Below are 25239 nucleotides of genomic sequence, written 5' to 3' on the forward strand. Positions count from 1 at the left end.
ATCAGCCTCTCTACGAGTATCGTTAGTTCTATATATATGCACACCACAACTTGTCTTTTACTCTCTTTCTTTGACTTCTTGCAAAAGCTTTTTTAATTCGGACAAGAATCTTGAAGTCCGGCCCCTCTTAAAATGCTCAAGCTTGAGGAACTCCTTGAGAATGCTATAAAATGCATATATCTCCAAGTCAAGTTCATAATGTATGTGTGGTGGACAGAAAAGAAGATGAGGTTTCTGATATGTTACTCACACAAGTGATTTCTCATTTAATCCGAAACCGTTAGTCTGTAGATGGTTAGTTCAGAGTGCTACAAAACTATATTTTGTCTTTGAACGAAGAATCCTCAACCGTAAATGGTTGTGAACAACTTCAAAGAGAACTCGATACTTCTTTTAAAACGTAAGAATCATTCTACTAGAAACGCCAATGTATTGTATTACAAAGAAGCTTTCGTGTTGCCTAACCGTAAAGCTTGGTCGCTTAGGTTTTCTATCCTGTCATCGCCTCTCTTACCCTTTAAACATCACTTCACCTTCACTGCCCAAAGATAAGTGTTTAATGAAAAAATGATGATTGAAGAGAACTTTCATACTCGATGATGATAATAGATCAACTAATGAGCTAGTCCGAAGCTTCCAAGCGACAAAAGTAGGTACCTCCCACATTGCAATGGTGTAATGCGGGTCTGAAGATTATTGAAAATATAAGAAGTCTTTGACTCGACTCTTTCTTTTTAAACCGCCATTTTCCAACAATAGGTAATCTCGAGAACGTAAATACCTCGATGTACCTAAGCCAAAAATTCTCATGGACCCAAGACACGACTTCAAATCCTATCAATATACAGGCCACATCTCATGCAAGGCGAGATCGAGGTTAAATTGATAGACTTCCAGCTCCAATATCGCCTTGAACCATGCAGATAGGCAACACCTGAAAAGTTATGCATTAGTATACTGCTTCTAATACTAGTCTTTGTGAAGCAAAGAGTAAATTATTAGATTAGGAGGATGCTAGGACTACAACAACATACCTAAGAGGCTAAGACCTTGCCTCCGCTTTGGTAGTATAGTTCGTGTAGGGCTCCATGAAGTTTGGGGAGTAGAAGCCATATGGGGTGCGCAAAGCTTTTTCAGTCTTCCTTCACGCCTGGCATAGCTTTCTTGTGCTTTTTTGCAGTCTTCCTCCAAGGAAACAAAAGAGAGAAGAAACTGAGCTGTATAAACATGCCATGTCCATGTAGTATAACGTCCAACAATTTCTTGACATTCCCGCATAGTTTGCATGGACATAGTATAGGATTTCCTTACCAAAGATCACATTGATCATCAAAACAATTAATACAAGCAATACGGCATACATAAATTCCTTACAAGAATTTATTTACTAAGAAAAAGTCTTATATGTCAATACTCTAATAAAAGTAATAACTATGTCAAGTAATAAAAGTAATCACTAGCCAAAAGGTGATTTCAATAACATTTAACCTAAGAAAACTAATAGAATCTCCAAATCCTTGAAAGCTAGCTATCTCCAGAAATCTTCTAACCGAAAGTGATGATCCAAAACCTACAAAGCCAAAATGAACACCTTAAAGAGTTTGACTTTATCATTTTTCCATAATAGGTTTGATTGTCGAAAAAACAAATGCATACTATTTAGCAAATAATTTCTAAAAAGAAAAACAATGTAAGAAAATACTCACCATGCACCAAAAGTCTCTCCCCAAATGCCTTTAACCACTTCAAGTTGTACTCAATGAGAATTGTTGAATAAAGTCAAGTAGAACCGAACGAAGGTCTCTTATTTCATCTTTGGTATATGCTGCTATCTTCCCCAACTCTTGGATCTAAATTAGAGAAGGAAAGAAAACGTAACTAATATATTATAAGGCATTAATATTCTAATTTAATTATATGACAAAGAAGTATATATGTGTTTACCTTATTTGTTAAAGATTGAGAAGGATCCCTAAGAAAGTGTCTCATAAACATCATAACGTAGTAGGCACATTCTACACCTCATGGTTGTTTTGGGCACTACACAAGACAAATAATAAGATTAGTCATACTTACTTGGAAGGAAAAAGTAATAAAAATATATGAATTTGGCTTTGTTTACCTTGACCACTTGCCAATTTGGTCCTGCCATCATTCTTTTCCCTCCAGCATAAGTGAAAGCTCTAATAGCACTACATAAAAAGAAATTAAATTGGGTATACACATATTCATATAAGACCTTGCTGCAAACATTTTGAGATCCAAGCTCACATTGCATTCACTTCGGCGAGGGGCACACGCATTAACACAACATATACTAAAGGAGGATGCTAGCGAGAAGCATCATGTAAGACAATACGAGTTTGAATATGTTTCTAATAAAGTCGAGAACTTAAAGGGTTGGTATTTTAAAGGAAAAAGATTATAATCATACAAGAAAATACATGAAACACATAACTTACTTGTCAACAAGAACTTTTATTCTCAATATTGAGTCGATTCGGGAAGAATCCAACCAGTAAACTTGTTGTGATGATATATCAATAACAATCAATACCCAATGCCTACTACAATAAAATAAATAGATAATAATTAATCCGTAATGTATAGGGTATAGTCATTTAAGTAATAAATATGATTAAGAGACAAACAAAACACTTACCCCAAATTGTAAGGAATCAATAGAATTTGATTCCGCCTTACATAACCTAATCTCAGTATTGCAAATGCTGAACTTTCTCCCCATCATCATTCCCATAGTTTGTGAAGTTAGAAGGATTAGCAAATGTGTATCTTTCTTGAGAACTCATGAAACTCCCATAAAGATATCTAAAAAAATTAAAAATAAAAAATGTTACGATAATTGCATCTACTAATCAAATACAAATGCTTAAAGCAGCATGCAACTTTAGCTCACTTCATGTATGTAGTCATGCAGCTGACACTTAGCCAATCCATGCTGCAAATATCCAACAAATCAGATTTTTCAATGGAAAAATGGCCTAGCTCAATCTCTTCCCCGAAAAGCTCCCTTTCTATAGGGATGACAATATTATCAGACGATTCCATCGTGTTGTCAAGTATATCGCCATATTCTCTGATACTACGTTCCATCTCATCAAGTGTTTCCTATGTGAAATAATCAAAATATTGACGGGCATAACATAGATATGGACTTATATCACTGACGCTACTAGAAAAAATAATAAAAAGCACTAAACTATACAAAAGAAATTGAAATTGAAAACCCAAAGAAATTGAAGAGAATAAAAGGACAAGGGCACAAATTTAACTTGAATAAGCTACTTCACATGGATAGAACTTCACAACTTATTATTATAAACATCATCGCTAAATCTAGAAAGAAAAAAATCAACTCATACTTTCAAATCTATTGAAGTTTAAATAATATAAAGTCCCCGCCAAAACTAGTTGCATCTCTTGAAACCATTAGGTTATGAGGATGAAACTTAAGTTAAGTTAAGATCTTCAAAAAAAGAAGTTTACAATGCAAAACACTAATACAATTGACACAAATGAAAATGTTAAAAGTGGTTGGAAACTTGTCAAGTATCATTCAACTTATAAACAGTATGGGAGTCACAACAGGATTTGTGGAAAACTAGAATATTGCACTTAGAGCAAGACCTAAATAACAACATGCTATCATTTACTACCCAGGAGGCACAACAACCCGAGTTTATACAAAATGAAATAACTTTTCCTCCTAGTCGTCCTAGAACCAATTTAGATTGTTCACCAAACTCTAATAATAATTAACGACACATAGTGTTTGATTACCAATGTACTAGTTTTACTTATTTACTAGATTAACCTATCTAATGCTATGAAAGTGCAGTGAACATTTCCCTGCCTTTCATTGGTACCTTCCTCTATGTAAATTTACTCTTTGTACTGGGGAATGCTAGAAATGAGATTGTTCCTAGAAAAACCAATTCTTCTTTATGCAAAAGTCTATAAATAACAATTAGCAAATATATGGGATTATGATCATATGAAATAAGCTAAATACCTGTGGAGTACTAATTTCAAAGTTAGGCAATGCCTTCTTACTTTTAGCCACAACACCAAAATCTTTTATCTGCATGAGGATAGTAATAAATCTAAGTCATATATTAAAAGTACAAAATGCATATAAAAATACAATAATGTAAACTTTGACCTGTTTGCCTTTGTTATCCTTTCTAGCCTTCTCTGATCCAAGTAAATCATGTTTTTCTTCCTACATGAATAAGGAGAAAAAAAAAATAGTGTATGCATGTCAACACCAATAATCATTACTTTTTGTCTAATAGTTTACCACATTGCCGATTATCACAAATTCTTTTGGCCACGCCACAAAACTATGCCATGCATCCTTAACAAATCTCAAGTCACCAACCGCACCGGGAGAGGGAGGTCGGTTTGATTACAAAGTCAATTTGTACTTTCGAAAATTGGCTTCTCCTAAGGGAATATCATTAATATTTTCTTGAGGTCGAAAGTATTTTTGAAAATCCGAGCCTTTAGCAATGATGTTGCTTTTCAAAGTCAAAGCCAAACTACACTTCACACCCTACAAAAAAAAAAATAGTAAATCAATATATCAATATATGTACACTAAAAGTACGAAGTGTTAAGAAGATAAAAATGTTGACCTGTTTATTTGATTTTTTATCATTGCTAGCCTTCTCGGGTGCATCAAAATCACCATCTCCTTCCTACATAAATAAGTAGGGAAAACAACATAATGAATCAAATGAATGAACAAGTGTAAATCAACCAAATACGTCATTAATCTTTCTATGATTCTTTACCACATCACGACTATGACAAATTCTTTTGGCCATGCCACAAAGTTGTGCCATGCATCGCTAATAACGCTCAAGTCACCACTTGGTACTGGTATTGGGAGGGGGAGATCAGGTTTCATTATTAAGTCAATCTGTACTCGTACATTGTGTTCTCCCAAAGGAATGTTGTGGACTTTTTCTTCTGGTCCAAATTCTTGAAAAGTAAACCTTTAGCAACAATGTTTGCCTCGGATCTCAAAGCCAGAGAACACTTAATAGCCTATAAGAAACATGGATATGAGTTAGAGCTTATGCATATATCGTGATAAGAATTATATCAATTTAAAGGATAAGTACCTTGGGTGTACTGAATTCATGATTGGTCGGAGTCTTCTTCATTTTTGGGATACCAAATCTTTCACCTTGTTTAATAAAAATAAATCAATATATGTACACTAAAAAGTACTAAGTGCTAAGTGTTAAGAAGATATCGGTGAAAAACATAAAATGTTGACTGTTTCCTTGATTTTTATAGTTTCTAGCCTTCTCGGATGCATCAAAATCACCATCTCCTTCCTACATAAATGAGTAGGGAAAACAACATAATGAATCAAATGAATGAACAAGTGTAAATCAACCAAATACGCCATTAATCTTTCTATGATTCTTTACCACATCACCGACTATGACAAATTCTTTTGGCCATGCCACAAAGTCAGTGCCATGCATCGCTAATAACGCCAAGTCACCACTTGGTAATGCTGGTATTGGGAGGGGGGAGATCGGGGTTTCATTATTAAGTCAATCAGACTTTCGTACATTGTGTTCTCCCAAAGGAATGTTGTGGACTTTTTCTTCTGGTCCAGTCTTCTTGAAAAGTAAACCTTTAGCAACAATGTTGCCTTTGGATCTCAAAGCCAGAGAACACTTAATAGCCTATAAGAAACATGGATATGAGTTAGAGCTTATGCATATATCGTGATAAGAATCATATCAATTTAAAGGATAAGTACCTTAGGTGTACTGATTTCAAGATTGGGCAACATCTTGCTAAGTGTATCCCCATCTTCTACCTGTATGTTTGACAGATCTAATTAAGTCCCACAAAGAAAAAAGAAAGAAATCGAATGCGTAACACAAACAAGTCATAATCAGATGCATAACTAAGTTGATACCTATTGGTTTACTCTATTATCACTTCTAGCACTATTAGATCCAACATTCTCGTGGTGGCTTAATTTATGCATCTCTTTCTTCCTTAATGCACTTTCCTTTTCTAGAAACCTCACCCTTTCTTACCTCGCTTCCATCCTTCTTGCTTTTTCTTCATGTAGTTGGGTCTCAAGCTCCTCTCTATTTCTCTTCCAAGCACGCGTCTAGGAAGTTTAAAGTATGTTGTTGGAGTTACAAACCTCCCTCCCCCTAACTCTACCACTATGCTCTGGGGTTCCTAAAGCCCGAGTAAGTATATCATTCTTTCCCTTTAGTTACTAAATTCCCTCCTTCTCCTTCAGGTTTCAATTGAGCCTACATGACGAATTATGTTAATACATTTCAATATTTTATATATAAAAGTAAAAAAGAAATTAACAAAAACTTCAAGAAAACTCACAATTCTTTCTGCAATTTCCATAGTAGCATCATTCACAAATTCACCATTCTTCTTTTGACGAGCCCTTAGCCATTTGACACTCCGATCATCATGTTCTACTGAGGAACCGAACTCTTCTTTCTATTAAACATAAACAAAAAATTGTATTAGACTAGATTATATTCATTGCTACAAACAGTAACATATAATAGGACCTAGAGTATTGGACAAGAGGTGAGGTGATAAACCTTGGACCTACAGCCACCTAATCGGACATAACCAGACACCTAAACCAGACAGCCACCTAAACTCGTGAAGCCAATTAATAACAGAAAATTCCTTCATCAGCTGGATAGCATTGAAAGGAGGGCTCAAGACGTTGCAAAAACTAAAAGAGTGGAAGAAAGTAGCAACTGATGTTTGTGTGCTGTGTTGGCGGGAAACTGAAACTCTAGATCATCTCTTTCATACATGTACATATGCGATTCTAAACATTATGTAGTATATCTTGCTTGAAGATAGGATTCAAGAGGCCCATGGCCCATATGTGGCAAGAAGAGGTACAATGGGCTGAAAAAATTACACGAGGTAAAGGTCGTCATACAAGATAGTCACAGTTTACATGGAATGCTTTTGTATCACGGATATGGAAAACGCTAAATGACAAGATTTTTCAGAATAAGCAAGTTGACCTTGAACCGGTTAGTAAACTCAGTGATCGGAGATGTAAGAAGACGACTACTGACTCTTAACATAAGAATGGAGCAAGGACCGGAAGCACAGAACTTCATGGAAATGTGGGAGATAGAGGTTGGAGTAAAACAGAAAAAGTATGAGTACTGTAAGTGGATGAGAGCAGAGAAGGAGATACACAATCTAAATACTGACGGGACTCTACAAGGAACAGAGGGAGAATGGGCAGCAATACTACGTAATGATAGAGGAGAAGTACTTGCAGCAAGCCAAGGCAAGTAAAACATGCAGAATATTGCTTTGATAGAGCTACAGGTCGTAGAGCAAGGAATGAGGATGGCATTAACACAAGGAGTAAGTAAGAGAGCGGTACAAAAACAGCACTCTCAACAAATATTATAAGCGTGGCTGAAAAAAGAAAACCAAGTACCCATGGGCAGCAGAGAAGATGATCCTAAAAATTCAAAATATGAAAGAAGAGATGGAGCAATTCAAAGATCAACCATGTATATAGAGAAAGTAAAACCTCGCAAACACCAAAAAAAAAACCAAATTAATAACAGAAAATTTAGAAAACTAAATGATTACCATCTCTTCTTCGAGACCAACATAGCCTGATCTACTGAGTCGGTGGTTATACACATTCTTCTTTCTCCTCTCAGATTGCAGCTTGCTATACTCCTTTGAATTCAAAAAGACAACAATAACTAAGTATAGTAGGGGATGAACATACATAACTAGCTATCACTATGCAATTTGAATTTCATTCATCCCAAGTTTAAACAATTACTATACATACCTGAAACTCATCCGTCAATCTTGACTTCACAAACTGTTCCCAGTCATTTTGACGAATAAAATCATAAATTTTTGGTGGTTTCTCTAGTAGGCTGCGGTCATTTATGTAAGGAGTAATATATTTCCTAGTCAAATTGGTCTTGAAAGTCCTCCATCTTTCCCCAATGGATGATATGACTTTATCCATACAATTTGGATCAATATCAAATATTTGCTAGACATAAAAAAGCATGTAAGACATCAGCTTTAGGAAGAAGAGCAAAAAACAAATTGTTCATAATATAAAGTACATAGAATTATACGATTATGTACCTGCATTGCTTCCCATAAATCATCTCTCAAAGGTTCTGGTAAATCATGCCAAGTTTCAAATTCACTCAATGGTACCTTGGACCTTGCCAATGCACCTTCCATACCAACAAGTTTTCTCCGTACTACCCGATTATTTGGCCTTCCTTTTTCATCATAGACAACTCTAATTTTATTTCCATCCCATTTCTTGTTAAGCTCAATCATTATTGTTGTTCCTCTTTTTGTGTTTCCCTTTTTCGATTTTTCGGTTGCATCGTTCCTTTTTCGGTTGTCATTTGATTGGCCATCTTCTTCTGTACCCATGATAACCTACATGGCAAAAATAAAAATGCACAACACATGTTAAATCTATGTAGAAATTTTAGGGTATGACAGATTAACGGTCAATTTTCTAATTTCGGAAGATAATGGACAGTGAATCAACAATCTAAACAAAAATATAGGAAACTAATGCATCCCATAAGCATTTCCAATAGCAAAGGCAGAGACTATCTTTACCAAAAAAAAAAGAAAAGGCAGATAAGTGCAAAATTAAAAATAAAAACTCGCTTGAATTATGACCAAGCAATGACATGAAAATAACAAGATAAACAAGACAATTGAATATAAACAAAGGCCTGAAAGCTTTATTAGTTTTATTCAGATCATCTCAAGATTCTCCTAAATACGAAAATTCAAGCTACACTATTAGAACTAACATAAAAGAAAAAGAAAATAAAAGATACAATAATCAAATAAATAGAGCTGAAATGTTTCATTTATGGGCTTTTCTTTTCTTTGAAGGCTTGTGAGCAATCCAGATCCCCTCATAATCTTCACGTCCATACATTGATTGTTCATCGTCATTCACATCCAGAGATTCCATATCTGGAAATACTTCATTGCGAATGTTGTCTCCAATACCATCATCAATGAAGTCATCATCTTCATTCTCATTATCATGATCATAATATCTCTGAGGAGTTGCTAGGGCAACTGACCATTTAGGATCGATCGGATCCGGTACATAGAAAACTTGCTTCACTTGAGAGGCAAAGACGAAAGAATCAGATTTGTACCCAATTCTACCAAGATCAACCAGTATAAAACCCAAGTCATCTACCTTGATACCATTCCGATTCTCAACCCAATCACACTTGAATACTGGGAGTTTGAACTTAGTGTAATCAAGCAACCATATTTCGGTAATAACACCATAGTAGCAACTTTCTAAAAAGAGTGAATTTTTATCTCTTGCACTTGTTATCTGCATTCCACTGGCAACTAAACTCACTCCACTATTCTGATTGACTCGTGACGCATCCCGATCCTTTGTGGAGAAACGGCAACCATTAATCACATAATTGTGATATTTCAATACATGTATATGAGGACCTTGAGCTATCCAACGTAAGGTTTTCGAGACATTGTTACCAAGGATGCTCCTTTCATCTGAAACTTGTGTTCTTTATAAAATTAGTTACGCTTATTAGAGTAGTAAATAAAAAATTCAAGTTGTTTAGTAACTCACCCTTTTTCTTAACCAATCACTAAAAGTGCTAATATGTGCATCATGTAACCACTTTTGGCTTTTTGATTAAGCGGGATGGTTTTGCCTTAAGTAGTTCATATGCTCCCTACAAATTATGAACACCAACTCTGGTTAGATATGACAGAAAAATTAGAAAAAAAATTGAACTCCTCAAATGTATTTGAAATGTCATTACTCGATATAAGGTTCAACAACATTTGTATTGTGCAACACATAACCATGTGCTTCCTCTAAGGACTTCCGGTCGACAACTACCAAATCACCACCTGATGGAGGCTTTCCAGAAATAATCTCCTTGGCTGTGTTGCTTTCAACATGTGGAGTACCAACAGCACCCAAATCAGATAAAAACTCACTACAAAACTCAACTGCTTCTTCTGCAATATAACATTCAGCAATGCAACCTTCTGGACGATTTCAATTTCTTACATAGCCTTTTAAAACCTTCATGTACCTTAACAAAAAGAAAAGGAATATTGATGGAATTTCCTATATTTAACTTGGTATAATTTGAACTATAAATGATATTCACAAACTTACCTCTCAAATGGGTACATCCATCGAAAAGAAAAATCGGACCACAAAGTTGGACTTCTCTCACAAGATGTACGGTTAAATGAACCATAATGTCGAAGAAAGATGGTGGAAAGTATTTCTCCGTAAGACATAATGTGATTACCAATTCTTTCGAGTTTCAATGTAATTTCGCAAAATCGACTACTTTTCGCACAAATGGCATTGAAGAAGAAGTAGAATCTAATAATTACATATCTCACATGCTTTGGCAACACAGATCTTATTGCCACTGGAAGCAATTGTTGCATCAGCACATGACAATCGTGGGATTTCAGACCACCTAATTTTAAATCTTCCATTGAAACAAGTGGCCTGAAATTAGATGAGTAACCTTCAGGAACTTTTAGCTCATGCAAGGTTTTGCAAACTCGTAATTTCTCCTCTTTGGATAATGTGTAACAAGCTGGTGGCAGGTATGTTCTCAATCCTTTTCTTTCTGGTGCCAATTCCTTTCTCAAACCCATCTCCTTAAGATCACGACGAGAAGCAACCCCATCCTTTGTTTTCCCCTTAATGTTAAGCAAGGTCCCAATAATGCTATCACAAACATTTTTCTCAATATGCATGACATCCAAGTTGTGTCGGAGAAGTAAATGTCTCCAATACACAAGCCTGAAAAAAATCAACCTCTTCCTCCAACAACGTGTAACATCATCATGAACAATATTTGCTCTTAACCTTTTTGACTCGTCACTTTTGCCCCAAAAAGTTACAAATGTTTTAACCTTCTTCCGTGATTATCGCACCGTGAGTGGTGTTGGTGCGGATCGAAACTCACATTTACCATTAAACGCCTTTTTTTGCTTTCGATACGGATGCTCTTCTGGAAGATATCTTCTGTGAGCCATGTACACATTCTTCATGCAATGCTTCAATCTGCAAGAATCTGTGTGTTCACCACATATCGGACAAGCGTAATAGCCTTTAACACAAGCACCGGACAAATTACTAAATGCAGGAAAATCGTTAATTGTCCATAAGAGAATAGCCTTTAGTGTAAATTTTTGTCGTTGGAAAGCATCATAAATCTTAACCCCTTTCTTCCACAATTTTTTCAAGTCCTCGATCAAAGGTGCTAAGTATATGTCAATGTCATTTCCAGGTTGATGTGGACCCGAAATCAACATTGTCAACATCATAAACTTCCTTTTCATGCACAACCATGGAGGAAGATTATAAGTGACCAACACAAAAGGCCAACAACTATATTTACTACTAAGAGAGCTATGTGGGTTGATTCCATCTGCCGAAAGTGCTAAGCGAAGGTTTCTTGGTTCTGCTCCGAACTCTGGCCACTTATCATCCACTAGCTTCCATGCGGGTGAGTCTGCTGGGTGACGTAGTTGCCCATCAACTTCTCTCTCATTGGCATGCCATGTTAAATTTTTCGCTGTCTCTGCTGATTGGAACATCTTTTCGAATCTAGGGATCGGTGGAAAATACCACAAAACTTTTGCAGGCAAACCATTACTTTGCTCAATCATATTATCCTTCAACTTATATCTTGAAAGTCCACATGTAGGGCATGTCTTTCTGCCACTAAACCCCTTCCGATATAGTATGCAATCATTAGGACACGATCTATCTTCTCATATTTCATTCCATACACTGCCAATGTCTTTTTAACCTCACGCATATTTTTTGGCGATATTCTCTTCGCTTGGTTGCATGTCTCTCATCATTTGTAACATCTTTGTGAAGCTTTTGTCGGACCACCCACTCTTCGGCTTTCAGATTGAACAAGTTAACAAATGGCGATATAACTTCGTATACTTTGAACATCCTCTATACAAAGGTTCCTCAAAGATCTTCAAGCAACTTCTTAATCATTTCGGGGTTACCCGCGATCTTCGATCTCGTCGCGGCTGAACCAATTTTGTTGTTTCAGGTGATCCTCTACAGGCTCCCACTCAAAATGATGATGGGAAGGCTCATCTCAGTATCCATATCTGAGGAGCTGCACTTGTTGTTCTTTCCCATGCCATGTCCATGTAGTATAACTTTGGCACATGCCATTGAAATACAAATGATTTTTAACGTCGAGTTCCATCAATTTCTTGACATTCCCGCATAGTTTGCATGGAAATCGTATAGGATTTCCCTCACCAGCATGGCCCCGTGCAAACTGTAGAAAATTCTGAACCCCTACTTGGAATTCAATAGATAACTTATCCTTGGACATCCAACCCTTATCCATTTTGAATGTGTCAAAGAGTAATCTGAATGTAAACAGTATTGTTCAGTTAACAAAGTAATCAAAAGGCATTTTTTAATCCCCCACGAATATGCCAGATATGAAATCTAACAAGAACACTACATGACCAGTCTTTATTTCTAATAAAACATTAATAATGCTAATGTTATTATATGGTCGGGGGTTGCTTTCGATACTAGCTATTTAATACATAAAGGACAAATAACAAGGTGAACAAACTAGAATTCATGCGTAACCATGTTACTTCTTCATTTTATAGCTTAACTAGGCGTTACAAAAACAGGTTTTCCTCTTTTTAAGGTAAAACTATATATCAACATCATTGAAAGTAAAACCTATGCTATGAGAATCAAAGTTAACTTACTGAATTAATAGATATTCATGCATATACACAGTAAAGTAACAATACTTGAATTCAATAGTGCAACATTTTAAGCGAGTAACAACTAAAACTATAAATGTATGGACTATTGACCAATAAAAAAATGGTTGTACTATCCAAAAACAAAGGTGCATAACAGAAAACATGTTTCCTCACACTCATGTATACAAAACAAAATTGATAAAGTCATATACACATGAACAAAGGTTAACCGAAAAAGATTAAACTTAATCAGATAAAGAAGATAGAAGTGTACCAACTCTAAAAGCAACCCAAGTTGGAGCAAAGCAATCAGGACCTTCTCTTGTCCAATTCGATTCTAACAAGGACTGGGAAGTGATAAAAGATCTGCAAATAAATAAATAAAATGTTTAGCCACTAATTCACTACTCAGGATATAACAATGGCAATAAACAAGCTGAAAAAACAAGAGTGAACCTATTTACAATTGAGAAAGGATATCAAATGGTTCTACTACCCAAATACAAAATTTCATGACGAAAACCTTGCATTCTCAACTTACGTAAAATCAAGTTGCAAGGGCAGAAGTTTACCCTGAAAGCTAAACTTATGAGGCTTGCAATTTTAACAGATTGCAATAAAGTAACATAGATTGCAAAGCTATGAATTACCAAGCAAAATGAGGTAAACTACTGATATTCCAATGAGAAGATTAATGAAAGCAAACATATTACAGAAATGGTAATCTTCTTTGCTCCCAAATAAGATGTAGGAAACATAAGGACTAGCAAGTATGAACCACTGGAATTATGCTTAAGATTTACCATTGGGGATGATCTCATAAGTCCAATTTCCATCTCAAATATAAGTTTTCAATTTACAGATTCAAACATTAATTTCTTGGAAGTACTTAAACTGATTACTACCATATAATGAAGATTTTTATGTTTCGAAATTCATCATTGATGCTACAATAAAACTATTCTGAAAAAAATCAAATGTAAAACTGTTACCCGAAATGACAAGTCCTACAAGTAGTTTAGAGTCAAGTTCCAGGATCTGCTTCCCCACTTTGTCTGAGCCTATATATAAAAGTATAATCAGAGACATTAGAGTTGTACTGAATATCAAATGAAGGGGGTCTGATACTTGCCAAAAAAGAACCATAGCCTCATTGTGTGGTCTGAAATCCAAGACCACATAAGAAGACTAGGGGGTTGTGCAAAAGGTAGCTTTCGACATTTAAAAGTAGTATTTGACTTTGGGTGGCCAGAACTCTAAATTCTCAGGTGACCGACCATTTGTACATCAATGCCTCATTGCTTCCACTAGCAGCCAATGTTTATGTTAATCATGTTATTAGACACAAAGTTCGTTTTGTCTTATGGAGGGCAACTCGTTAACAAGCTTATCAATAAGCTATTTGTTCTAATACTATAGGCACGGATCTATTCTTAACTCTAGTGGGTGTTCTGAAACTGAAGTTCAAATACCAAGGAAAAGGCACGCATTTAACCGGAAATAGAATGAATGATTCTTATTTTAAATAATGAAGACAATCCAAAATGGAATAAGTTCAATTCTGGCTAATCGGAAGAATCTGTTTGGTCTCATACTCTCATCAGCTATTTGTGTGCAATCACGTTACCTTAAATAATAACACTAGCTTGATATAGTCATAGATACAAGAAAAAAGCTCGTTATGTACAAGAAGGCCTTATCTGAAAAAAGATAAGAGTAATACCCTTTCAAAAGCAAATCAAGTTGAGGCGACGGAACCTCCTCAGATCCAATTTGTTTTAACAAGGAATGAATAGCTGATGGAAAAACTGCAAATCAGTTTATAAAGGTTAGGCACTAACTTATTTATACATGAATTTTCAAAAATCTCACTAGTTTTGAACACTATATAATCTCCTAGCTTAATCTAAGATCATTTTAGTACCTGAAAACTCAGAAGAGTTGTTAAACTGCTGAGTTGAAATGGGTAGTGGACAACTTGAATTATTTCTGAGTCGTGCGAGAGGTGAAGAGGGCAAAATACACGGATAGTGGAGAGCGAGATAGCTGGATTAAAAATACACGAAGAGATATATAGTGGAGATCGAGCAAGATTTTTAGCGAGATAGTTGGGATTAAAAATAAACGAACAGATAGCAAAGAGCGAGATACTTGGGATTAGAATGGCAGTTGCCATTATCGTGAATTCGTGAATGATATTCACGATCGAGATAGAGAGTACTGTAGAGCGGGAGTTCAATTTTGTTTGGACTTCTATTTTTGTTGGGATTTCTGTTTTCTTTAATTTATTCCGAGATATTTGGTATAATAGCTATTATATCATTTTAGTGCCAAGATATTTGGTATAATAGCTATTATATCATTTGAGTGCCGAGATATTTGGTTTAATATCAATTATATCAGTTCAATGTGAGATAAATTAAATTTCCTATTATATCAGTTTTAGAATGGTGAGATAAATGAAATTTCCTATTATATCCATTCCACAATGGTGAGATAAATGAAATTTCCTATTATATCAGTTCCTATCCACCAGTGGTAAAATCCATATATTTTATCTCGATTAAGTAAGAGGCGAGATAACAGATTTATACTCAAAGTTAGTACCTAAATTACAGGACATATTATCTCATTTACAGGACATATTATCTCTCTTATCAGCAGAACCGAGATAAGGCTAATTTTAGAACCGAGATAAAAACCCTTTTTTTTAGTAGTGTGAAGTTGGTTTTATTTTACAAAAATTTTACCGCAGCAATTAATCTTTCATCAATCATGCACACAATTAGCGTCTTTGTTGATGAGGTTGTCTGTGCTTGTATAGATGTATGAAAAAATAAAGACAGTACGCCAGAATACTTCTACTTATCTCCGAACAGTGTCGGTACTCTTTAACCAGTTGGTAATATAGATGTTGTCGTGGAGGAAGATAGTAGTGACGAAAAGTGTAGTTGATATTCTTTTTGGAGGATTAAAATGGTTTTATAAAAACTTAGTGTAGCTAAATCGACAGTTTTACTGATGCAGATACAAGAACTATTGAAACAGCTAGATGGAGAGTTTTTAAAGGTAATTTTGAAGAGTATGTTTAGGGGATGTTCATCCTTGATCCTTCCATACTTTATTTTTTCCCAATTAGACCAGAATTTCACATGTACATGTATATTTAGATTTATTAGTTAGGCTTGGTTTCCTGCTTTCTGGTTGAGTTTAATATACCATTTGCTCCAGATTATTCATTGTACTGAAGACATGATTACTCGTTCACTTTAGGAAGCAATGCATGCTCAACAATCGGAGTTGGACATAGAGAAGGTAAAACTTTTTGATAATTTTAGAGGCTATTTATCTAACTAAGTATTTTCAAATTACATATTTATCTTCTTCATGTCTACCATTTTCATTTCCTCCAGAAAAGCACACCTATGCAGTTACCTTTTGGTTGCAAATTAAGATTTCATCTCGACAACAGATCGTTATTGCTCAACTATTTTTAATGGCTAATTATCTATATATTTAACCATTTCCAAATTAATATATCTTCTTCATGTATACCCTTTCCATTTCTTTTAAAGAAGCACACCTATGCAGTTACCTTTTGGCTGTAAATTAAGAATTCATCTCGACCAGAAATCGTTATTATTTATTTCCACATTAATAATTTAATAGTTATTGACTTCTGCTTTCTTATTTATTCACATACTAAAATTTGTTAGAACATTTGAGCAGTGACTTTAGTGTGAGACACATCCTAATAATGGTTCCGTAATTAAAAGCAAGAAGAATGTACACTATATATGAACTTTTGAATGCTTCATTTGTTTTAAAAGTATATAGTATCCACCTCTTTGCAGATTGCAAAATCGCCTCCTAGAATTTGCTTCTTATCTGGTCTGACTGGGGAGGAGATGATGATGTTCATTGATGCATTTCCCGAAACTGGTAAAGAATATACACCTTTCTATTTACTTTTAAGTACTTATAATATGATAAGTAATTCTATTGAGCATTGTTATGAACTTACTACTGAGATGCTCCAATCCATTCATGGCCTAGTCTAAGCTTTTTTCGCTTTTGAAATCCTCTTCTCAAATCCTTTCTCTGTTATCTTGCACATTGGAACTTCCCTCTTTCTTTAGTTTTATTGAAGTGGCCTGAACTTTGGATGCTTTGTGGAATGGGCATTCCCTGAAAGCTATATTTGCTTTAAGATCTTTACTTTAGTGAATGTTGAAACAAAATGTATGAATAAAGACAAGAAGGTAGTAGAAGGAACAATATCATAGATTCAGATAGAATTATGATGCGCCATGACCAATGTAAGATTTAAATCAACGTTCTTGATATAGGTTTAGAACTTGTTGTATTTGCCACACTTGTACCTAACAATGCAGATAAGTTGTTACAGGAGTTGATCGAAGAAATTATGGGGGACCATGAAATGGTGGTAAGCTGCTATATTAACGCTTAAATGTGAATTCGGTCAAATGCTCTGAGTTACACCCTTTATTACAATTTGTGAACTTCAATGCAGACTGCAGGAGAGTCAGGCTCAACATAGACACCTCCAAATGGATTATTGAATCATTAGAGCATTCAGAGCATTCCCAATGTAGGTCAATATGAGGGTTTTGTGAAAATAGTCATCTCTGTTTTGTGGAAAACCAGTGCCCAATGCACAGGTGAATAACTGGTGACTATTTTCCCAAGGTGAAACCGTCAACCGAGATAGTGGCTGACTTGTTAACTTCGGACGAGATGTTGGATTCCGTCTGGATTACAAAACTCATCAGACGGAATCCAAATTCCGTCTCGCTATATTTCTTTTTTTCCAAACGGAATCAAACATCCTGTCCAAAGTCCTAACGGCTAGTTCACCAACGGTCAGAAAGTCAGAACGGTAAAAAACGGTCAAAAATAAAAATTTTGGTATATATACAACATTTGTTCCATTTCAACTCACACTTCCTACAATCATATATCATATTTCTTCTTCTTCAAAATCAGTTCTTCAAAAAAACAAAATATCAAATGGCATCATCTCAAGCATCTCAAACAACTTAAGTAAGTGGTAGTACTCAAGCAAAAGCAAAAACTCACTTTAGCATGTCCGAAGATCAAGTTTTATGTCTTGCTTGGATAAAAATTAGTGAAGACTCCATTGTTGGTGTTTTCCAAAATACAAAAGGATTTTGGAATCGTATAACAAATGAGTTCAATCAAGCACGTGGGTCGGATAGGTCTTCCAATTCAATTAGCGGTAGATGAAAATATATTTCAAAATGATGAACAAATTTGTTGCAATTGTGACTGCGGTGGAGGCTAGACATGCAAGTGGCACAACAATACAAAGCCGGGTAATTACAACTTTGTCAATTTGTCAATTATTGATTATCTGAGTCTTAGTCTAATTATTTCCATCGTAGTCTAATTATTATTTCCATCTTAGTCTTAGTCTAATTATTATCTTACTCTAATTATTATTTCCATCTTAGTCTTAGTCTAATTATTATCTTAGTCTAATTATTATTTTAGTCTAATTATTTTAGTCTAATTATTTTCATTTTATTTTTTAGTTGTCCGAGGCAAGGATGACGTACCAACAACAAGAAAAATCGTCTTTTTCACTTAATCATTGTTACGTTATATTCAAGGATAATCCAAAGTGGAGTAGCGTTTTTGAGACAAAGTCAAGCTGCCCTACAAAGGGAAAAGGTTGCAAAAGTGATGGTGAAGATTCAATTTCTAATTTACCAAGTGTTGGTGGAGTTGAATTGGAGGGTTCTAAAGATATGGAGCGTCCTCTTGGATCGAAGAAAGCCAAGTCCAAGAGGAACCAAGAAAAATCAGTTGGCATGTTAGATGATTACTTTATACGTTTAGAGGATACATTTGTAAATGATGCAAATGAAACACAAAAGTGTTTAGAACTTACAGAAATGGAGCTTGCATATGGTCAAAGAACTATGATGGCAAGAGAAGAAAAAAATCGGGTTCAAAAGATGCAATATGAAGCTAAGATTTTAGCGACCGATACAAGTGTCCTCTATCCCGATACTACTTTTATAATCGAGCAACAACAAGCTGAAATACGTGTTGAATGGGCAAGGACTAGAGGTGTTTCTAGGTCTAACTAAGTTTATGTAATATATAGTATTTTATTTTAATTAATGTATTATGTATTTTAATTTTACTGACTTTTTAATTAATGCATTATGTATTTTAATTTCACTGTCTTTTTAATTAATGAACTATGTATTTTAATTTCACTGTTTTTTTTTAATTAATGCACTATGTATGTTCTTTCCAATATAATTATTTTCATAGAAATACAATTACTAATAAAATTAAAATACATTGTAATATAGTTCATTAAAACACAACTCATAAAATACATAAGAAATACATTATGAAATACATAGAAAATATTTTGGAACTTCATAGTTCACATTAGAAAATACATAGGAAATATTTTGGAACTTCATAGTTCACATTAGGAAATACATAGGAAATACTTTGGAACTTCATAGTTCACATTAGGAAATACATCATACTTCACTCACTTTCATTTCCATTTTAATTTTCCCCTCCTTCTCCCTCCTCTGGCTCTGGATCCGACCAATTTGGATCATAAATTGGTACTGCCGTTTCTTCAATACCAGACTAATTAAAAACATGTTCAATTAAGTCCTTCTAAAGATTAGTATGTGTAACTTCATTTCTGATTTTATTTCTTGCTTGAATCATCTGATAGACAAAATGATAACCATCATCTTCCTGAAAAGAGCAGGTATTGTTTATTTTCTTTGACCTTTCCAATTCCACACTCCACTTGCACGTTCATTCTCAACAATCATATTATGCATTATAATGCATGACTTCATTATGTCTCCAAGAACAACAACACTATGACAACGAGCAGAAGCCTTAATAATATGTCATCGTGCCTGCAAAACTCCAAACGTCATTTCAATATCTTTTCTTACAACTTCTTGACGTTGACTAAAGATCTTTTCATACTTATTTCTTGGATAACAAATGGATTGAACAAATGTGCCCCATTTTGGGTAAATACCATCAACAAGATAATATCCCATATCGTAGTCATTACCATTCACATTAAAATTAACAGTAGGAGCCTCACCTTGCTCTAATGATTCAAAAACTATGAGAACGATGAAGCACGTTAATGTCATTATGCGAACCTGGTAAGTCGAAGAAGCAATGCCAGATCCAACAGTGTTTGTCTGCAACGGCTTCAAGTACCAAAGTTGGTTCCTTCTTGTACCCTACATGTTGTCCAGCCCATCTAGTTGGACAATTCTTCCACACCCAGTGCATACAGTCAATTGATCCAAGCATTCCTGGAAAACCCCTTTCCGCATTTTCAGCTAATATCCTAGTTGTGTCTACCTTAGTTGGTCGTCTCAAGTACTCTTCCTCAAACGCCATGATTATTGCCTTACACCAATGCTTCATAGATACAGCTGCTGTGGAATCTCCAATTTGAAAATACTGATCCGTTGAATTAAATAAACAACCAGTTGCTAATTGTTCAACTGCAACTAATCCCTTCTACAACCCAGAAGTTGTTTGCTGACCCAATCCATTCACCCAGTCTTGGAAGTAGTCGTCGAATCCTGCAACAGTTTTCAACATATAAGTAAAAAACTCTCTTGTCATCATGTACCTTCGCCTAAACTTATGAGGAGGCCACCTAGAAGGCGTTGTGAAGTAATCCCTTAGTATCTTTTGTTTATTTAAATCACTACCATCTCTAAACGTATATTCTCTGCCCATCACAGATCCACCGCGTTTGTCTGTATCCACATCTTCAATGGCTGCTTGAGTCATTAATGCCCCAGTAGTATATAATAACTGCTGCCTCCTTCGCCTCATCATATTATTATGCTCATCTCTTACTTTTTCCATGTAGTCATCTTCAGCGGAAGTACTAGAAGACGACCCGGTAAAACCAGAATACAAACTATTACTACTAGCTCCTCCCCATAACTTTGGTTGAATGCAATTCTATCTTCTCTAGAAAAATTTTTTCAATTTTTAGCTTGGTTGTGGGGAAGAAGATGGATGTTTGTTTGTTTGATCGAAAAGAAAGAAAAGTAAAACGAAATATATAAGGTAGGATCACATATGATAGTTAGATTTTGGTCCAATCTTCAATTGACAACACATTTTATCAGATTTTTGTTCACTCTCAAAGTGATAACACATTCTATCCAAATGTACAATTGTTATCAAAACGTATCCTCAATAATGTGTATGTATGGTCCACCATCAATAATTCCAATGTATGGAATGAAGGAAGGCGCAGAGCCATGGATTTTTGTCGCCTCTCTGGTTGAGGTTGAGCTTGAGGTGTGGCACTTCCAACATTCTCCAACTCTTGCACACGTCTCTGAAGCTGCAAAGTTCGATTTCGCTCTTCTTGTATGTAAGTACTCAAAACTGCGACGAGAGGACTCCATGAACGACGCACGCATGGCATAACTGAGACAGTTGTAGTTAAGGAGCTCCGACCTTACTTCATCCTGTTTAACAAAACAAATGCATGTTACATGTTATAGTGAATAATAGTAACAAATCATGAATAAATTTAAATCATACTAACCTCGGCTAACTGCTCAAACTATACTGACAAATCTGCTACCAATGCGGCATTTGCTGGTGGAATAGGTATGCTCATCTCTTGCTCCTGAGAATTAATCATGCTCCAGTGCCAAAGGTCAGACTCATCAAATATCTATAGAGTTCTTTGCTGCATCTGCATATCATGAAACACCCTGGGCTGTGACTGTGGCAACTCCACTCCTTTTGGGAAATGAATGTCAGGCCTCAATGCTTCAGAAGTAACCCCTTCAAAATTGGTGCCCCGGTATAACGCACCTAACAAGAGACCTCGACCAACCCTCTTCCAATACAAGTCATAGTCTCCTGTAAAAATGAACGCTGCTGCGTCTGGCCAATCATTTGGGTTTGCTCTATAGTGTGCAAGAGTTGCAGGAAGAATATTAGAGGCTGTCATATTTATAGGTGGTGGGTAAGGTATAACAATCTCTCCAGATACTTGATGCCAACATCTGTCCCCAAGGTACCATGCAGTTACTGACCCTACAAGTATCACTCGCCACTGAGAAAGAAAATTTGCTCTATGACACATATAGGATAGTCTACGGTACTCAGTATTCTTTCGAACATCTGGAATATCCGCATAAAGGGTCTGAAATATGAAGAAAGAGGCCCAGGGTTGCCACAGAATTCGGGTAGCTCCTAAAAGCTCAATCTGTTGACGAGTGTTATGAATATTATGTGATAGATCCTCATACCCCTTCTGCCTACGATGAAGCCCCCATACTTGAATACGTGGAATCAGGTCATGAGTCTCATTCTCTTCTAATGTCTTCAACACAGGATGCATTACACGAAAATATTCGTACCACCAATACTAAATCAATAGATAAAATACAATATCAATATATATATATATATATATATATATATATATATATATAAACATGTCAACATTAATAAATAGATAAATAAATGAGATGAAACAATAACTTAATAAATAAGACTTACCGGTATAATCCAAACAAAGCCGCACAAACTGCCTTTAGTGGCTTTCGTCTCAACTGCGAGGTCTAGCCAACGGTAAAGGTACGCCAAGATGGATTGACTCCAGCCATAATCCCACATCCTCTCTACGTTTGAGACAACGGCCATCCACCCGATACGTAAGTAACTATTAGAGTATCTGAATAATACCACAGCAACAAAGTAGAAGAGGAAGGCACGTACATATCCTTGGATCGACTCCTCACTAATATGATAGTCTTTTGGCTTCTCCTTTAGCCTATTCAAGTATCTCGAAGTAAACCAACTCATATTTATAGCTTCTCCCTTAAACTGCTCAGCCGATAATCTCAAAAATCCATCTTCCTCATCATCTTCTACCAAATCAAAACATTCAAAGAAACTCATTGCTGTAGTAAAAACCTCTACATTTTCATCAAAAGGAACGACATCTCCATAACCAATTGAGATACCCGTGAGCATTGTGAAATCAAGAAGGGTAATCCCAAGCTCGCCCCATGGGAAATGGAATGTGTGGGTAGATTTTCACCACCGCTCAACAATCCCAAACAACAATGCTTGATAAACAGGGAAAATACTGCCTACGTGGAGGTGATAAGAGGGGAAAAAAATCCACCTGCATTGGGAATGCTCTTAAGAGTTAGTTTGTTTTGACCACATAAGTCATCAAAGGAGATGATGCAGATTGACGATGATCCGCATGCTTTTATTTCAAGGTCTCAAGGTGCAGTGTGGTTCTTGCTAAAAGGTTCAACAATCAATTGATTTATTTGTTTTGTGTATTTATAACGATCAAACAAATTTATTCTAAAACAAACAGAAGGTTTTAGCAATTAGAACTTGTGTATATTTCCTTTAAATCTTAATTCTTCTTGTTTGTTTCTATATCATATAACCATCATAAATCACGAGTAAGATTATTTCAATAGCCCGCCATGGTGATGGACAATGTACAACCCTCTGTATTCTTTTCTTTTCTGATGAAAACTGCATAAGCACCAATGCAAACGTCTTCCCTCTAGCCAAACGAATTTTGGATTTTTTAAGGTTGGTTAGATATCGTGAAAACTACAACTTAACGCGTAATCTTGTAACAGCAGCGAAAGTTGAATATCACTGCAGTCCTGCAGTTCGGTATTACTTAATTTCTCGTGGCACAATGGTAAATGCATGGAGGCGTGCAGGCGCGTTGGATACACACAATTATGTTAGGGGAACTCCCAACGTACTCCAATTCTGGCTTTGGAGTGCCTTTGGAACCTGCCGTGTTGGCAGATTACTCAAAATAGAATGTAGCCACAAAAATCTTCAAAACGTAAAAAGTCTTCAAATTGGCTAGTTATTGAATTTCTAAACGAATAAACAGTAAAATTAGTAAAAGTCTCTTAATTCTCTTTAGCGATTTTTTCCAATTTTTTTTTATGATGGACAACTTTCTATTCATTTATTTTAATATTTTATTTTTTGAATTGCAAATAATTGTAGGATATTGTAAGATATAATAAGGCTTTACATATATATATTTGCAAATTTTGAATTTGATATATGTTTAAAGTAATCCTGATATGATGCACAATCACACACTGTTTTATGTTTTAATTATTTATGGTTTTCTCAATTTTTTCTGATTTTTTTAACGAATTTGTACCAATTAACGATTTCATCCTTTCCAAATTTGTAACTATATCTCATTAGTCATAACTGATTTCATTATTTACTTATATGGATCAGAGTCCGGTTAGATAGCTGGACAGCAAACTTTGGGACAGCATAACTCTTGTAAAGGAAATCACAAATGATTTATTTAGGACAGCTATTGTAAAGGGAATCGGCAAAAGATATAGATTCTAAACCAAATAAATCATGCATATTATTTTAATTAAACATTGTTTACCTTTTATATCAAGTTGATCGTTATAAATTTGTTTACCTTTTAAATTATCAAGTAAAGTATTATCAATTTGTTGACCTTTTATATCAAGTTAATCGATAATTTGGATAGTGGATCGTTCAAAACTATGAAGGCAAAGTATTCTCAGTGCGTAAGGTTAAAGGCAGTAGTTATAGTTTAATTAACTTTTTTCACATGTCCGGTCTTCGAATTATCACTTGGATGGAACAAATAAGAAAGAAACATTATTAAGTTGAGGAGTCACTAGGAGGTTCAGTCTTGTAATTGTAATTGTTTGGGGCTTTCCAAATATCATTACTATAGGAAATTGCACACTATTCTTTTGCGCTTCATTGGGTTTAATTTCTCTTTAAAATTTTCACAGCAAAGTTATTGGTGCGCGGTTCTACCCAACCAAGGTAGATTCTGCAATGGACCTAGGAGGGCATGGGACACATACAGCATCTACCGCTGCAGGAAATCTAGTGCGGAATGTCAGCTTTTATGGTTTGGCATAAGGCAACGCTAGAGGAGCTGTCCCCTCGGCAAGGATTGCTGTTTATAAAGCATGCGTGAGGGCTTGCAAAGACGCAGACGTCTTGGCTGCTTTCGATGACGCTATTAGTGATGGTGTTGATATTCTCTCCGTTTCACTAGGGTCTAAAATAGCTTTGGAGTACTTCATACAACCCATAGCCATTCATGCCATGCAGAAAGGCATTCTCACCATAAATTCTGCTGGAAACTGGGGTCCTTCTCTAGCATCAATTGGAAGCAATGCTCCATGGATGCTAACCGTGGTAGCTAGCAGCATTGATCGACAATTCATAGACAAAGTTATCTTAGGAGACAACACAACACTT

At 35.5% G+C, this 25239-nt stretch overlaps 1 protein-coding gene, 2 long non-coding RNA genes and 1 pseudogene across 3 annotated transcripts; 1 reads left to right on the forward strand and 3 right to left on the reverse strand.

The window, feature by feature from the left end:
* Positions 1-4035: 4035 nt before the first annotated feature.
* On the reverse strand, positions 4036-4399 carry LOC147481544 (uncharacterized). The gene is made up of 3 exons (XR_015204919.1): positions 4322-4399; positions 4184-4243; positions 4036-4102 (listed from the first exon to the last, which is right to left on the reverse strand). It is a non-coding gene; the product is annotated as an uncharacterized LOC147481544 (long non-coding RNA).
* Positions 4400-4935: 536 nt separating this feature from the next.
* On the reverse strand, positions 4936-13936 carry LOC147481545 (uncharacterized). Its single transcript, XM_086578971.1, has 9 exons — positions 13866-13936; positions 13148-13239; positions 8188-8496; positions 7877-8089; positions 7666-7758; positions 6406-6525; positions 5807-5866; positions 5613-5729; positions 4936-5073 (listed from the first exon to the last, which is right to left on the reverse strand). The coding sequence occupies exons 3-9, from the start codon at positions 8488-8490 to the stop codon at positions 4936-4938; spliced, it is 1044 nt and encodes a 347-aa protein (XP_086435097.1). The 5' UTR covers positions 8491-8496; positions 13148-13239; positions 13866-13936.
* On the reverse strand, positions 9890-11706 carry LOC147481546 (uncharacterized; annotated as a pseudogene).
* A 1917-nt stretch (positions 13937-15853) lies between the features above and the next one.
* On the forward strand, positions 15854-17139 carry LOC147481547 (uncharacterized). The gene is made up of 3 exons (XR_015206623.1): positions 15854-15942; positions 16105-16188; positions 16728-17139. It is a non-coding gene; the product is annotated as an uncharacterized LOC147481547 (long non-coding RNA).
* Positions 17140-25239: the final 8100 nt, after the last annotated feature.

This window comes from Coptis chinensis, chromosome 8 (genome assembly GCF_015680905.1).
Source record: "Coptis chinensis isolate HL-2020 chromosome 8, ASM1568090v1, whole genome shotgun sequence".
Lineage (NCBI taxonomy): Eukaryota > Viridiplantae > Streptophyta > Magnoliopsida > Ranunculales > Ranunculaceae > Coptis > Coptis chinensis.

Bases quoted from the DNA above. Each gene is read 5' to 3' on its own strand.
- LOC147481545 (XM_086578971.1), bottom strand. From the start codon at position 8,490: ATGGGTACAGAAGAAGATGGCCAATCAAATGACAACCGAAAAAGGAAC. The intron at 6,526-7,665 runs GTAATCATTTAG...TATGTTTAATAG, and splicing joins TTGGTCTCGAAGAAGAGATG to AAAGAAGAGTTCGGTTCCTC. The intron at 5,730-5,806 runs GTACTTATCCTT...TGTTTCTTATAG, and splicing joins TTGAAATCAGTACACCTAAG to GCTATTAAGTGTTCTCTGGC.